We start from the raw sequence: 15549 nt of genomic DNA, 5'->3' as shown, positions 1-15549 counted from the left end.
TTCTCTGAAAAGACTTATGTTAGGTTTTTTATGTTCAGGGAGGCTGCTGGCATCAGACTCCCTGCTTCCTGGGACTTAGGGGAGAGAAGTCAGACCTACTTCTAGTGAGTTCAATGGCTCTGCTTCTGGCTACAGGACACCATTAGCTCCTGAGGGTGATGATCGCTGGGTACGCTCAGATGCTCACTCCCGCAGCCTGCCGTCACCCCCTTACATAGCCAGAAGTCAGAAGACAGGTGAGTATGAGAAGAAAAGAAGACTTCTCTTCAGTGACGGCTTTATGAGGTACCGCGTAGCGAACTGTCACTACGCGCCATGCTCCCACACACACAGCACTGCAGGGTGCAGGGCGCGCGCGCGCGGGGGGGGGGGGGGGGGGCGCCCTGGGCAGCATAAAACTCCTCAAAAAAGGGCTGGCAAAAGTGAACATTCCTTACCCCGCCAGCAGATTTAATTATTAATTTATGAGCGGGACAGAAGCGCGCCATTACGGCTGCGGGGCTTCTTCCTCGCCTCACCAGCACACTGCTCGGCGCCATTTTTTTCTCCTCAGGGAGACGCTGGTCCTTCCTTCACTGCTGACAAGTTCAGGGTGCAAAATGGGGGGGGAGGAGGGGGGGGCGCAGCAATAGGGGTGCTTATTGTTAATATAAAGCGCTACAAGTCTGTCATATATGAGATTATTATTTACCAGACTGTGTATTTTTGGCGCTGGTTTGTGTGCTGAAAAAATCCTCTGTGACCCTCTGACAGAGTTGCTGTATATATATAGGTGTGTATATATATATATATATATATATATATATATATATATATGTATATAATGGTTGGGGGTAATTGGTACATGTGTGTCAACATGTCGGTGGCTGAATGTTTTTCCCAAGAGAAAACTATATTAGGGACACAGACATGTGTGGGTGGCCCTGTCGGCACCACCAATAACTACTAGGTAAATATTTGCATGATAATGTGATTCATATCAGAATAAGGTTGCATAAATCTGTGTCCCAGACACAGACATAGAAATATCTATGGAGGATGTGATGTTCATAGCTATTTTTTCCCTCAGACCCCTCGGGGTCGCAAAAATGTTATTTTGCCCAGTTACTACTCCCTGATGCCGACACGGATACTGATTCATATGTCGACCAGAATGTTTCCTGATTAGATCCAATATTGACAAAGAGCAGTCAGTACATGATTGTGGATATTAATGACTTATTAACGTCACTGAGAACCCTGCTGGTCCTGACGGAGGGGTCTATATATGTATGTATGGGTATGTGTATGTATGTATAGATATATACTGATAGCTGATCTCATGTGCTGAGCGCTCTGTTTGAGAAAGAATCCCCTGGAGGATTCCGGTTGTTATTCGTTTCCCGCCGCGGACAGAATAAAGGGGGAGTCTCTCCCTGCTCTGCACGGGGCCCTGTCACAAATCCAGCGGATCGTATACAGTAAGCTACGTTATATTCTAGTTATGTAGCCACAAGTACATTACTTAGACCTACCTTGACATGCGCATGGGTGAGTAGTAGTATTCAACAATGGTAGGATACCTTGTCATCCGATATAGATACCCTGGAGGGAGATGGGATACTCCTTATGTTGGGTCATGTCAAGTGCGCTGCAGCATACTTAAGTGAGACTGCAGGGGAAATAGGACTCTTGGGTTCACAGGCCGATTCCATAGCGGTCTCGGCTAGGAGGTCGTTGTGCATTCACCGATGGAATGCTGATGCTGACTTCAAGAAGAAATGGAGCCTCTTCCCTATAAAGGAGAAGCCTTGTTTGGTGACGGCCTAGTTGATTTGATCTCGGCAGCGGCCGCAGGTAAGTCAACCTTCTTGCCCTATGTTCACTCACAACGAATGAAGACGCATCATTATCGGATGCCGTCATTTCAACCCAAAAGATGTACAAGAAGTTAGATTCCCTTTTCTTTGCAGGTAGAGGAGGGGAAGAGGGAAGAGGTCCGCAGCCTCTTCAAGATCACAGGTGCAGAAATCATCCTCTGCGTCTGCCAAAGCCACCGCATGACGCTGGGGCTCTCTTGCGGAAGCCCGCACCGGTGGGGGCGCATCTAAAAACTCTTCAGTCAGTTCTGGATTCATTCGGAAAACTGGAAGTTTTCGAGACGTTTCCCCTCAACGATTTTTCAAATCGCCCTTACAAGTTCTCCTCCGGACAGGTAGGTAGTATGCGACGCAATCCGAAAATTGTGTCAGAATCATGTCATTGTCCTGGTTCCCCGTCACAACAGGGTGAAGCCGTTTATTCAAGCTTTTCGTGGTCCCGAGGCCGGACGGCTCGGTCAGACCAATCCTAAATGGAAATCCCTCCATTTCTACCAAAAGAAACTCAAATTCAAGATGGAATCTCTCAGGACAGTGATTTCCAGTCTGGTGGAAAGAGGTTTCATTGTTTCGGTAGACATAAAGGATGCCTACTTACAGATTTCCATTTTCCTCTGTGTCACTGAGGTTTGCAATTCAGAATTGTCATTACCAGTTTCAGACGTTGCCGTTTGGTCTATCCACGGCTCCGAGGATTTTCACAGAAATAATGGCGGAAATTATGGTTCTCCTTCAAAAGCATGGAGTCACGATTATCCCGTACTTGGACGATCTCCTGATAAAGGCGAGATCCAGGGACCAGTTGGTGCAAAACGTTACACTCTCCCTGACAGTTCTTCAACAACATGGTTGGCTCCTAAACTTGCCAAAAGCAGAGTTGATTCCAACAACGTGGCTGTCATTTTTGGGAATGATACTGTACACAGAACTACAGAGTTTTTCTTTCAGTGGAAAAGTCTCTGGAACTTCAGAGCCTGGTCAAACATATTCTGAAACCAGCAAGAGTGTCAATCTATCAATACATTCGGTTGCTGGGGAAGATGGTTGCAGCCTACGAGGCCATTCAGTTTGGCAGATTCCATGCCAGAGTGTTCCAGTGGGACCGGTTGGACAAGTAGTCCGGATCCCAACTACACATGCACCGAAGGATTATCTTGTCTTCTGAGACCAGAATCTCACTCTTGTGGTGGCTACACAGCTCTCGCCTCCTAGAGGGGCGCAGGTTCGGGATCCAGGACTGGATCCTGATGACCACGGATGCAAGCCTCCGAGGCTGGGGTGCAGTCACAAGGAAGATGGTCAGGTCAAGGAACTTGTCTCCACATAAACGTTCTGGAGTTAAGGGCCATTTACAATGGCCTTCTACAAGAGGAACATCTTCTTCGCGATCTGCCCGTACTGATCCAGTCGGACAATGTAACAGCAGTAGCGTACATAAACCGCCAGGGCAGAACTAAAAAAAAAAAAAAAAAAGCAGAGCGGCGATGGAAAAAGCCACAAAGGTTCTCCGCGGGGTGGAAAGACATACAAACGCTCTGTCAGCATCAACTGGGAAGCAGACTTCCTCAGCAGAGACGATCTCCATCCAGGAGAGTGGGGCTTCCACCAGGGACGTCTTCGCAGAGGTGACAAGTTGTTGGGGAGTTCCTCAAGTAGACATGATGGCATCTCGTTTCAACAAGAAGCTTCAGAGATATTGTTCCAGGTCGAGAGACTCTTAGTGGATGCACTGGTGACACCGTGGGTGTTTCAGTCGGTGTATGTATTCCCTCCACTTCCTCTCATTCCAAAAGTTCTAAAGATCATAAGAAGAACAAAGATTCGAGCGATCCTCATTGTCCCAGACTGGCCAAGGAGGGCTTGATATCCAGATCTTCAGGAATTACTCATAGGAGATCCCTGGCCTCTTCCTCTGCGCGAGGACCTACTTCGGCAGGGGCCGTGCGTGTATCAAGGCTTACCGCGGCTACGTTTGACAGCATGTCCGTTGAGCGCCAAATCCTAGCTGTAAGGGTATTCCCAGTGAAGTCATTCCCACACTTATTCAGGCCAGGAATGGAGTAACGTCTAAACATTACCGCCATTTTTGGAGAAAATATGTTTCTTGGTGTAAATCCAAGAAGGCTCCTACGGAAGAGTTTCAGCTAGGACGTTTTCTCCATTTTCTACAAGCAGGTGTGGATGCGGGCCTAAAATTGGGCTCAATTAAGGTACAGATTTCGGCCTTATCGGTTTTCTTTCAGAAACAATTGTCCTCCCTTCCAGAAGTTAAGACTTTCGTGAAAGGCGTGTTGCACATCCAACCTCCATTTGTGCCTCCAGTGGCACCGTGGATCCTTAGTGTCGTGTTGCAGTTCCTTCAATCACATTGGTTTGAACCTTTACAGAAGGTGGAGTTGAAATTCCTCACTTGGAAAGTGGTCATCCTGTTGGCCTTGGCATCCGCAAGGCGGGTGTCTGAATTAGCGGCCTTGTCTCACAAGAGCCCTTATTTGATCTTCCATGAAGATAGAGCAGAACTGAGAACACGTCAACAAATTCTGCCAAAGGTGGTTTTGTCTTTACGCATGTACCGGCCTATTGTGGTGCCTGTGGCCACTGACGCCTTAGTTGAGTCAAAGTCTCTGGATGTGGTCAGAGCTTTGAAGATTTATGTCGCCAGAACGGCTCAGATTAGGAAAACAGAGGCTCTGTTTGTCCTGTATGCTCCCAACAAGATTGGGTGTCCTGCTTCCAAGCAGTCCATTGCACGCTGGATCTGTAATACGATTCAGCATGCTCATTCCACGGCTGGATTGCCGTTACCGGTATCGGTGAAGGCCCATTCTACTAGCAAGGTGGGCTCATCCTGGGCGGCTGCCCGGGGGGTCTCGGCATTGCAACTTTGCCGTGCGGATACTTGGCAAACACTTTTGCTAAGTTTTACAAGTTTGATACCCTGGCTGATGAAGACCTTATGTTTGGTCAATCAGTGCTGCAGGGTCATCCGCACTCTCCCCCCCGTTCTAGAGCTTTGGTATAACCCCATGGTTCTAATGGTGTCCCCAGCATCCTCTAGGACGTATGAGAAAATAGGATTTTAATACCTACCGGTAAATCCGTAGAGGATGCTGGGCGCCCATCCAAGTGCGTACTGTATCTGCAGTTGTTAGTTGTGGTTACACACATGTTGTGTTACGTTTATTGTCAGCATGTTGCTGCTATTGTTCATGCCGTTGGCGTGTGTTCTATTGAATGCCATGTTGTGCGGCGTGTTTGAGGTGTGAGCTGGTATGTATCTCACCTTAGTTTAACAATAAATCCTTTCCTCGAAATGTCCGTCTCCCTGGGCACAGTTCCTATAACTGGAGACTGGAGGAGGGGCATAGAGGGAGGAGCCAGGTCACACCCTTTGAAAGTCTTAAAGTGCCCAGGTCTCCTGCGGATCCCGTCTATACCCCATGGTTCTGAATGTGACCTCAAAATCCTATTTTTGCAGTTTTTATTAAAGATCAGCCTGGTTTTTGCTGTGTAAATGATTGCCACTTTAAAAAAAACTGCAAACCTGCCCACATCTCTCACTTTCTGACTCTCTCACTCTATTACATGTGGGCCGTAGTGTTTTGCTGTGCATGCGAGAAAATACCAATGGCAAAACCGTTCATGTACTGTACAGAACAGTTATCTACCATCAATGGTCTATGCCAGCACCAGCATCGATAGTGGACATACCGGCTGCCACCCCTAGTATACAGGCCCTGATCTGCGCTGGGTATGGTCCCTCTCACATATCACGTGGTCGCGTGTGGCCGTGTGTCGGTGTGACCGTGTGGTGGTGTGACGGTGTGGCAGTGTGGTGGTGTGACCATGTGACGGTGTGGTAGTGTGACAGTGTGGCGGTGTGGTGGTGTGACGGCGTGGCAGTGTGGTGGTGTGGCGGTGTGACAGTGTGGCGGTGTGGCAGTGTGGTAGTGTGGCGGTGTGGTGGTGTGACAGTGTGGTGGTGTGACAGTGTGGTGGTGTGACAGTGTGGTGGTGTGGTGGTGTGACAGTGTGGCGGTGTGGTGGTGTGGCAATGTGGTGGTGTGACAGTGTGGTGGTGTGGCAGTGTGGTGGTGTGGTGGTGTGACAGTGTGGTGGTGTGGTGGTGTGGTGGTGTGACGGCGTGGCAGTGTGGCGGTGTGGCAGTGTGGTAGTGTGGCGGTGTGACAGTGTGGCGGTGTGGTGGTGTGACAATGTGGCGGTGTGACAGTGTGGCCGTGTGGTGGTGTGGCGGTGTGACAGTGTGGTGGTGTGACGGTGTGGTGGTGTGGCAGTGTGGCCGTGTGGGGGTGTGACAGTGTGACAGTGTGGTGGTGTGACAGTGTGGCGGTGTACAGTGTGGTGGTGTGACGGTGTGGCAGTGTGGTGGTGTGGCGGTGTGACAGTGTGGTGATGTGACAGTGTGGTGGTGTGACAGTGTGGCGGTGTGACAGTGTGGTGGTGTGACAGTGTTGCAGTGTGATGGTGTGACAGTATGGCGGTGTGGTGGTGTGACAGTGTGGTGGTGTGACAGTGTTGCAGTGTGGTGGTGTGACAGTGTTGCAGTGTGATGGTGTGACAGTATGGCGGTGTGGTGGTGTGACAGTGTGGCAGTGTGATGGTGTGACAGTATGGCGGTGTGGTGGTGTGGTGGTGTGGCAGTGTGGTGGTGTGACAGTGTTGCGGTGTGGCGGTGTGGTGGTGTGACAGTGTGGCAGTGTGATGGTGTGACAGTATGGCGGTGTGGTGGTGTGACGGTGTGGCAGTGTGGCGGTGTGACAGTGTGGCAGTGTGGCGGTGTGACAGTGTTGCAGTGTGATGGTGTGACAGTATGGCGGTGTGGTGGTGTGACAGTGTGGCAGTGTGGTGGTGTGACAGTGTTGCGGTGTGGCAGTGTGGTGGTGTGACAGTGTGGCAGTGTGATGGTGTGACAGTATGGCGGTGTGGTGGTGTGGCAGTGTGGTGGTGTGACAGTGTGGCAGTGTGGTGGTGTGACAGTGTTGCGGTGTGGCGGTGTGGATTTCCTGAACACCCATAAATAGACACCAGAGAATACAGAGGTAAAGTGTTGCTGGGAATTGTATTAAGAAAAGTTATAAAGTAGCAACCTACACCCCTTTCACACCGCACAAATAACCCGATATCGAGACGGCATATTGCCGGGTCGACACAGGTCACCGTGCAGTGTGAAAGGGGCATAGCCGAAATCCCGGGTCACCCGACCCGGCAATTCAACCCGGGAATAAAGCAGTGTTATACCCGGGTTGAATACCGGGACAATGGCAGCATAAACAGGTTCCCGAGTCGACTGCGACCCAGGACCCGTTCACTACAACAGGGAGAGGCGGCGCGGAGATGATCTCATTTCCCAGCGCCGCCTCCACCTCCGCCCCCCGCTGCTATGGCAACCCGCCCGGCATATTGCCGGGTCAGGGAAGCCAGCGGCAGCGGCCAATGCCGGATCCCACCCGGGAAGGACCCGTTTCCAATTCCCTGGTGGGATCCGGCATTGGCGGTGTGAAAGGGGTATTACACTGTGGTAACATTGGGAAGTGATGCACAAAACAAACCATGCAATCATCTGTCCCACACACACTGCACATACAGCACTGTACACACTGCACACATACTGCACATACAGCACTGTATACACTACACACACACTGCACATACAGCACTGTACACACTGCACATACAGCACTGTACACACTGCACACATACTGCACACACACTGCACATACAGCACTGTATACACTACACACAGACTGCACATACAGCACTGTACACACTGCACGCAGACTGCACATACAGCACTGTACACACTGCACGCAGACTGCACATACAGCACTGTACACACTGCACACATACTGCACACACACTGCACATACAGCACAGTATACACTACACACACTGCACATACAGCACTGTACACACTGCACGCAGAATGCACATAAAGCACTGTACACACTGCACACACACTGCACATACAGCACTGTATACACTACACACAGACTGCACATACAGCACTGTACACACTGCACGCAGACTGCACATACAGCACTGTACACACTGCACGCAGACTGCACATACAGCACTGTACACACTGCACGCAGACTGCACATACAGCACTGTACACACTGCACACATACTGCACACACACTGCACATACAGCACAGTATACACTACACACACTGCACATACAGCACTGTACACACTGCACGCAGACTGCACATACAGCACTGTACACACTGCACACATACTGCACACACACTGCACATACAGCACTGTATACACTACACACACACTGCACATACAGCACTGTACATACTGCACGCAGACTGCACGCAGACTGCACATACAGCACTGTACACACTGCACACACTGCACATATAGCACTGTATACAGTACACACACACTGCACATACAGCACTGTACACACTGCACATACAGCACTGTACACACTGCACATACAGCACTGTATACACTACACACACTGCACATACAGCACTGTACACACTGCACACACATTGCACATACAGCACTGTACACACTGCACACATACTGCACACACACTGCACATACAGCACTGTATACACTACACACACACTGCACATACAGCACTGTACACACTGCACACATACTGCACACACACTGCACATACAGCACTGTATACACTACACACACACTGCACATACAGCACTGTACACACTGCACGCACACTGCACACACAGCACTGTACACACTGCACACATACTGCACACACACTGCACATACAGCACTGTATACACTACACACACACTGCACATACAGCACTGTACACACTGCACAAAAACTGCACACACACTGCATATACAGAGCTGTACACACTGCACACATACTGTACATACAGCACTGTACACACTGCACACACACTGCACATACAGCACTGTATACACTGCACATACAGCACTGTACACCCTGCACATACTGCACAAAAACTGCACACACACTGCATATACAGAACTGTACACACTGCACATACAGCACTGTACACACTGCACGCACACTGCACATACAGCACTGTACACACTGCACGCACAGCACTGTACACACTGCACACATACTGCACACACACTGCACATACAGCACAGTATACATTACACACACACTGCACATACAGCACTGTACACATTGCACGCACACTGCACATACAGCACTGTACACACTGCACACATACTGCACATACAGCACTGTATACACTACACACACTGCACATACAGCACTGTACACACTGCACGCAGACTGCACATACAGCACTGTACACACTGCACACACACTGCACATACAGCACTGTATACACTACACACACACACACACACACACACTGCACATACAGCACTGTACACATTGCACATACAGCACTGTACACACTGCACACACACTGCACATACAGCACTGTATACACTACACACACACTGCACATACAGCACTGTACACACTGCACACATACTGCACATACAGCACTGTACACACTGCACACACACACAGCACTGTACAAAAACTGCACACACACTGCACATACAGCACTGTATACACTACACACACACTGCACATACAGCACTGTACACACTGCACGCAGACTGCACATACAGCACTGTACACACTGCACACATACTGCACACACACTGCACATACAGCACTGTATACACTACACACACACTGCACATACAGCACTGTACACACTGCACACATACTGCACACACACTGCACATATAGCACTGTATACAGTACACACACACTGCACATACAGCACTGTACACACTGCACGCAGACTGCACATACAGCACTGTACACACTGCACACACACACACTGCACATACAGCACTGTATACACTACACACACTGCACATACAGCACTGTACACACTGCACACACACATTGCACACACTGCACATACAGCACTGTACACACTGCACACATACTGCACATACAGCACTGTACACACTGCACACACACAGCACTGTACACACTGCACAAAAACTGCACTCACACTGCACATACAGCACTGTATAAACTACACACACACTGCACATACAGCACTGTACACACTGCGCGCACACTGCACATACAGCACTGTACACACTGCACGCACACTGCACTGTACACACTGCACACATACTGCACATACAGCACTGTATACACTACACACACACTGCACATACAGCACTGTACACACTGCACAAAAACTGCACACACACTGCATATACAGAGCTGTACACACTACACATACAGCACTGTACACACTGCACACACACTGTACATACAGCACTGTACACACTGCACATACAGCACTGTATACACTGCACATACAGCACTGTACACCCTGCACATACTGCACAAAATCTGCACACACACTGCATATACAGAACTGTACACACTGCACATACAGCACTGTACACACTGCACATACAGCACTGTACACACTGCACACACACTACACATACACTGCACATACAGCACTGTACACACTGCACATACAGCACTGTACATACTGCCGGTGCACTACATCTGACAGCTGTGTTTATTCTTTCCCACCAGAGACAGATTCCGGACAATGATTAATGTGCTCGGGGACGCGCTGGCTGCCGGGATAATGGCGCACATCTGCAGGAAAGACTTTGCACGGCAGAGTGAGGAGGTAAAGCCGGTAACCTGCGACACACGGAGGGGGGGGGGGGGGGCTGTTTTTTGGAGTGTGGGGGAGGGGGGGCAGCGAGTGATCTGGATGAAGAACTGATGGTGATCACTGATGGTGTCTGGAAGTGTGACTCGCTGTCATGGTACTTACCGTATAATGGGGGAGATGTATCAAAGCTTGGAGAGGGATAAAGGGGTCTATGTACTAAGCCTTGGGGAGTGATAACGTGGAGAGAAATAAAGTATCAGCCAATCACTCCTGTCCGTTATCAAACACATCCTGCAACATGACAGTTAGGAGCTGGTTGGCTGCTACTTTATCTCTCTCCAAAGCTTAGTACATAGGGGGTCATTCCGAGTTGTTCGCTCATTATTTTTTTCTCGCAACGGAGCGATTAGTCGCTAATGCGCATGCGCAATGTCCGCAGTGCGACTGCGCCAAGTAAATTTGCTATGCAGTTAGGAATTTTACTCACGGCATTACGAGGATTTTTCCTCGTTCTGGTGATCGTAATGTGATTGACAGGAGTGGGTGTTTCTGGGCGGAAACTGGCCGTTTTATGGGTGTGTGCGAAAAAACGCTTCCGTTTCCGGGAAAAACGCGGGAGTGGCTGGAGAAACGGAGGAGTGTCTGGGCGAACGCTGGGAGTGTTTGTGACGTCAAACCAGGAACGACAAGCACTGAACTGATCGCAGATGCCGAGTAAGTCTGGAGCTACTCAGAAACTGCTACGAGGTGTGTAATCGCAATTCTGCTAATCTTTCGTTCGCAATTTTACTATGCTAAGATTCACTCCCAGTAGGCGGCGGCTTAGCGTGTGCAAAGCTGCTAAAAGCAGCTTGCGAGCGAACAACTCGGAATGACCCCCATAGACCGCTTTATCCAGTGTCGGACTGGGGCATGAAGGGCCCACCGGAGGAATCCAATGGTAGGGGCCCATATTTTGGGTGTGGCCAGCTACCACATAGGCTCGGCTAACCATTAGAGAGTACATGGTCTGGGACCCTTGATAAATAGATATAGTAACTGCTGATAGTGCATGATAATGTGCCAGACTAATAACTGCAATGCACTGCACATAATATGTATAATGTACAATTCAAGGTCACAGTCTGGAACCTGATCCCTAGAGGAAGAGGGCCCCAGGCAGTGGGGTCCACCGGTGGTTTCCCTGGTACCCCTGAGGGCCAGTCCAAGCCTGTCTTTATCTCTGTACACTTTATCTCTTAGTAATAAATAGGTTCCTAAATCTGTTACCTTCCCTCATCTTTTCCTTTGAATCATTGAATAACCCCCCCCATACACACGCATACACAAACAAACACACACACACACACACACACACACACACACACACACACACACACACACACACACACATACATATATACACACACACACAGATATACACACATACATACGTACACACATACATACGTACATACACACATACATACATACACACATACATACACACACACACACACACACACACACACACACACACACACACACACACATACACACACATACATACATACATACATACACACACACATACATACATACACACATAAACACATACATACATACATAAACACACACACACACACACACACACACACACACACACACACACGCATACATACATATATACACACACATACATACATACATACACACATACATACATACATACATACATACACACACACACACACATACACACACACATACATATATATATACACACATACACACACACATACATACATACATACATACACACACACACCAGTGACGTGCGGTGGGGCGAGGCAGAGCCTTTCCTGTCATACTTACGTTTGTACCAGAGTCTTGATTGTATATGCAAAATACAAAGAATATGTGTGAAATATCTACATTGCATTATTCTAATAATTTTTATAGCCAAAACTCTGGAGTAAGAAGTCTATGGCCGGTGAGGCACTAAGTTTTGAAAATTGTGCTGGAGGGACAGCACGTGGAGCAACTGAGCTCCTGACTAAAATCTAAGGAATTTTTTTGAGATTGGCTGCGTCACCCTAATGAAAAGGGTGACAAAGACCATTGAATCCTGAGAGACAAGGATCCCTTTTGAAGGGACCTGCATCTCTCAACAGGAGATCCTCGGCAGAGCAAGGAGGGTACAGTGAGTACTGGTTGTATGAGGGCCCTAGTTTAGGATAGCAGGAAAGGTAAACGCCGACATAGCTTAGAAACCTGGCTGATAGAAAAGGTCTCCCCGGTCAAGAGCTGCGCCGCAGAGGGACCGAATGAACTGGGTCCCGCAGCGCGCGACGGCAGGGAGTGAGTACACCGCGCGGCTGAGATGCTCTGCTGCACTCTGAGCGCGCACCCCCCCCCCGCACGACACAGTTTGAATTCTGCGGTGCACAGAAAAGAGGCACATGAAACACAGCGGGCCGGGGGAAGTCAGGAAGCCGCCCGCACTGTACAGCCGCTGACTATCGCTACGGGACTTAGTGACAGGTCCCGGAGCGCGCACACCACACAGCCGTGTGAATGTGATCCCATCAGCCGGGCACCGCTACGGGACTTAGCAGAAGGGTCCCGAAGCGCGCGCGCCGGGGGAGGGGTGGAAAAGACGCTGCAGCACACAGCAGCCAGGTTCTTGCCCAGCACGGACAACACAGGCGCCCGCAGGAGAGACCGGAGAACCCTCACTCGAGACCCTCACTCGAGTATAAGCCGAGGGGTGTTTTTTCAGCATAAAAAAATGTGCTGAAAAAGTCGGCTTATACTCGAGTATATACGGTATATACTGCTGCACCTGTGTATAATGCCCACATGTATATACTGCTGCACCTGTGTATAATGTCCACATGTATATACCGCTGCACCTGTGTATAATGCCCACATGTATATACTGCTGCACCTGTGTATAATATCCACATGTATATACCGCTGCACCTGTGTATAATGCCCACATGTATATACTGCTGCACCTGTGTATAAAGCCCAGGGGCGGATCTAGAAGAAAATGATAGGGGGGGGGGGCACCATGGAAGGGGCAAGTACATTTGCGTGCGGCTTCGGTGCATGTGAGGTGGCGCTTCTTATACAATGCCCACAGTTGTAGCGCTCATTATGCAATGTCCACTGTACTGGTAGTGCCCCTTATATAGACCCCATAGTAGTGGTGCCCCTTATGCAATGCCCGTATTGCCCCCAGTAGTATTGTTGCCTGTAGTAATGCCCGCAGTCATTTAGTGAGTGTGGCCAATTAAAATGAGACGTGATACACAAACATATGCCCCCAATAGTGCAGTGCCAAATCCACAATTGCACCCACAGTGCCAGATCCACAATTGCCCCCACAGTGCCAGATCCAAAAATGTCCCCACAGTGCCAGATCCAAAAATGCCCCCACAGTGCCAGATCCACAAATGCCCCCACAGTGCCAAATCCAAAAATACCCCTACAGTGCCAGATCCAAAAATGCCCCTACAGTGCCAGGTATACAAATGCCCCCACAGTGCCAGGTATACAAATGCCACCACAGTGCCAGTTAAACAATTGCCACCACAGTGCCAGGTAAACAATTGCCCCCACAGTGCCAGGTAAACAATTGCCCACACAGTGCCAGGTAAACAATTGCCCACACAGTGCCAGGTATACAATTGCCCTCACAGTGCCAGGTATACAAATGCCCCCACAGCAGGTATACAATGCCCCCACAGCAGGTATGCAAATGCCCCCACAGCAGGTATACAAATGCCCCCACAGCAGTGCTGCAGCTGCTTACCGCTGCTGCTTCTCTGCCCGGCTCTGAGGGTGTCAGGAGGAGAGCGCGGCTATGTCTGGCACCGGTGGCGGCGGCGTGTAGGACTTCAAACTAGCCGCCGGTTTGTGAGCCAATCAGAGCTCGCGGACTGGCGGCTCCTGATTGGCTGCCGGTCCGCGAGCTCTGATTAGCTCACGAACTGGCAGCTGGTTTGAAGTCTGCTACACTCCGCCTGATAGCCGCGCTCTCCTCCTGACAGCTGAGACACGCTGCCGCCGGACTGAGCGGCAGCGTGTCTCAGTGACACAAGCGGGGGGGGGGACCGCCGGGGGACGGACAGGGCCACAAATGACAGGGGGGGCACGGGCCCAAGTGCCCCCCCCCCTGGATCCGCCACTGATAGTGCCCACATGTACCCTTTGGCTCATATTTTGTGTGTAAATCTGGCTCTGGTGCTAGCTAGTGCCACCTTAGCCTTTTAGCTCACTGCAAGTCCCTGACACACACATACACACACATACACACACACACACACACACACACACACACACACACATACACACACATACACACACATATACACACACACACACACACACACACACACACACATACACACACATACACACACATATACACACACACACACACACACACACACACACACACACACATACACACACATATACACACACACACACACACACACACACACACACACACACACACACACACACACACACACTGTGTATTTGTCCCCCCCCTCCTCCTCTCGTTACTTCCTCACGTCTGGGACTATTATTACTGCGAGTTAGAGGGGAAATCTGGAAGTTCTCTGACTCTGGGCGTCTCTGACGGGAAATCAAGATATATTTCTATTAACCTCTTCCACCCAGCAAGAGACGGGCGCGGTGCTCAGGAGCCGTCCTAATGCTCTAAGGTGCAGGATCCGAGTTCCTCCACTAGGTTGTAATGCAGCTTTACCCCAGCCGTGCTCACCCCCCAGGTGATCACTGAATGACTGTACTGCAGCCTCTGCTACACACTCCACACAGGACGGAACCGCGGCCTCAGCAGCATAGGAACGCTGGCAGCTTATATATCATTAGCCGCGTATTCAGTGCCATCTGGGCGCTGTGTTTCCAGGGATTAAGCCACAAATATACAATAAATAAGGGCCACATAGGCTCAGCTGGGGTACAGAGGTCTGTCTATCTATATATCTATCTTCTATCTATCTATCTATC

At 49.8% G+C, this 15549-nt stretch overlaps 1 protein-coding gene across 3 annotated transcripts in view; it reads left to right on the top strand.

Moving 5' to 3' along the window:
• Positions 1-15549, top strand: part of SLC1A7 (solute carrier family 1 member 7) — a 436677-nt gene that overhangs the window by 370801 nt on the left and 50327 nt on the right. For all 3 annotated transcript variants that reach the window (XM_063938903.1, XM_063938904.1, XM_063938902.1), the window contains one exon: positions 10437-10536. In XM_063938903.1, the coding sequence (XP_063794973.1) occupies positions 10437-10536 (100 nt within the window). The remainder of the gene's footprint in view (positions 1-10436; positions 10537-15549) is intronic.

The sequence above is a fragment of the Pseudophryne corroboree genome, chromosome 9, assembly GCF_028390025.1.
Source record: "Pseudophryne corroboree isolate aPseCor3 chromosome 9, aPseCor3.hap2, whole genome shotgun sequence".
NCBI classification, from domain to species: Eukaryota; Metazoa; Chordata; class Amphibia; order Anura; family Myobatrachidae; genus Pseudophryne; species Pseudophryne corroboree.
The sequence above is the reverse complement of the archived record's forward strand: the minus strand, read 5'-3'. Positions and strand labels throughout refer to the sequence as shown.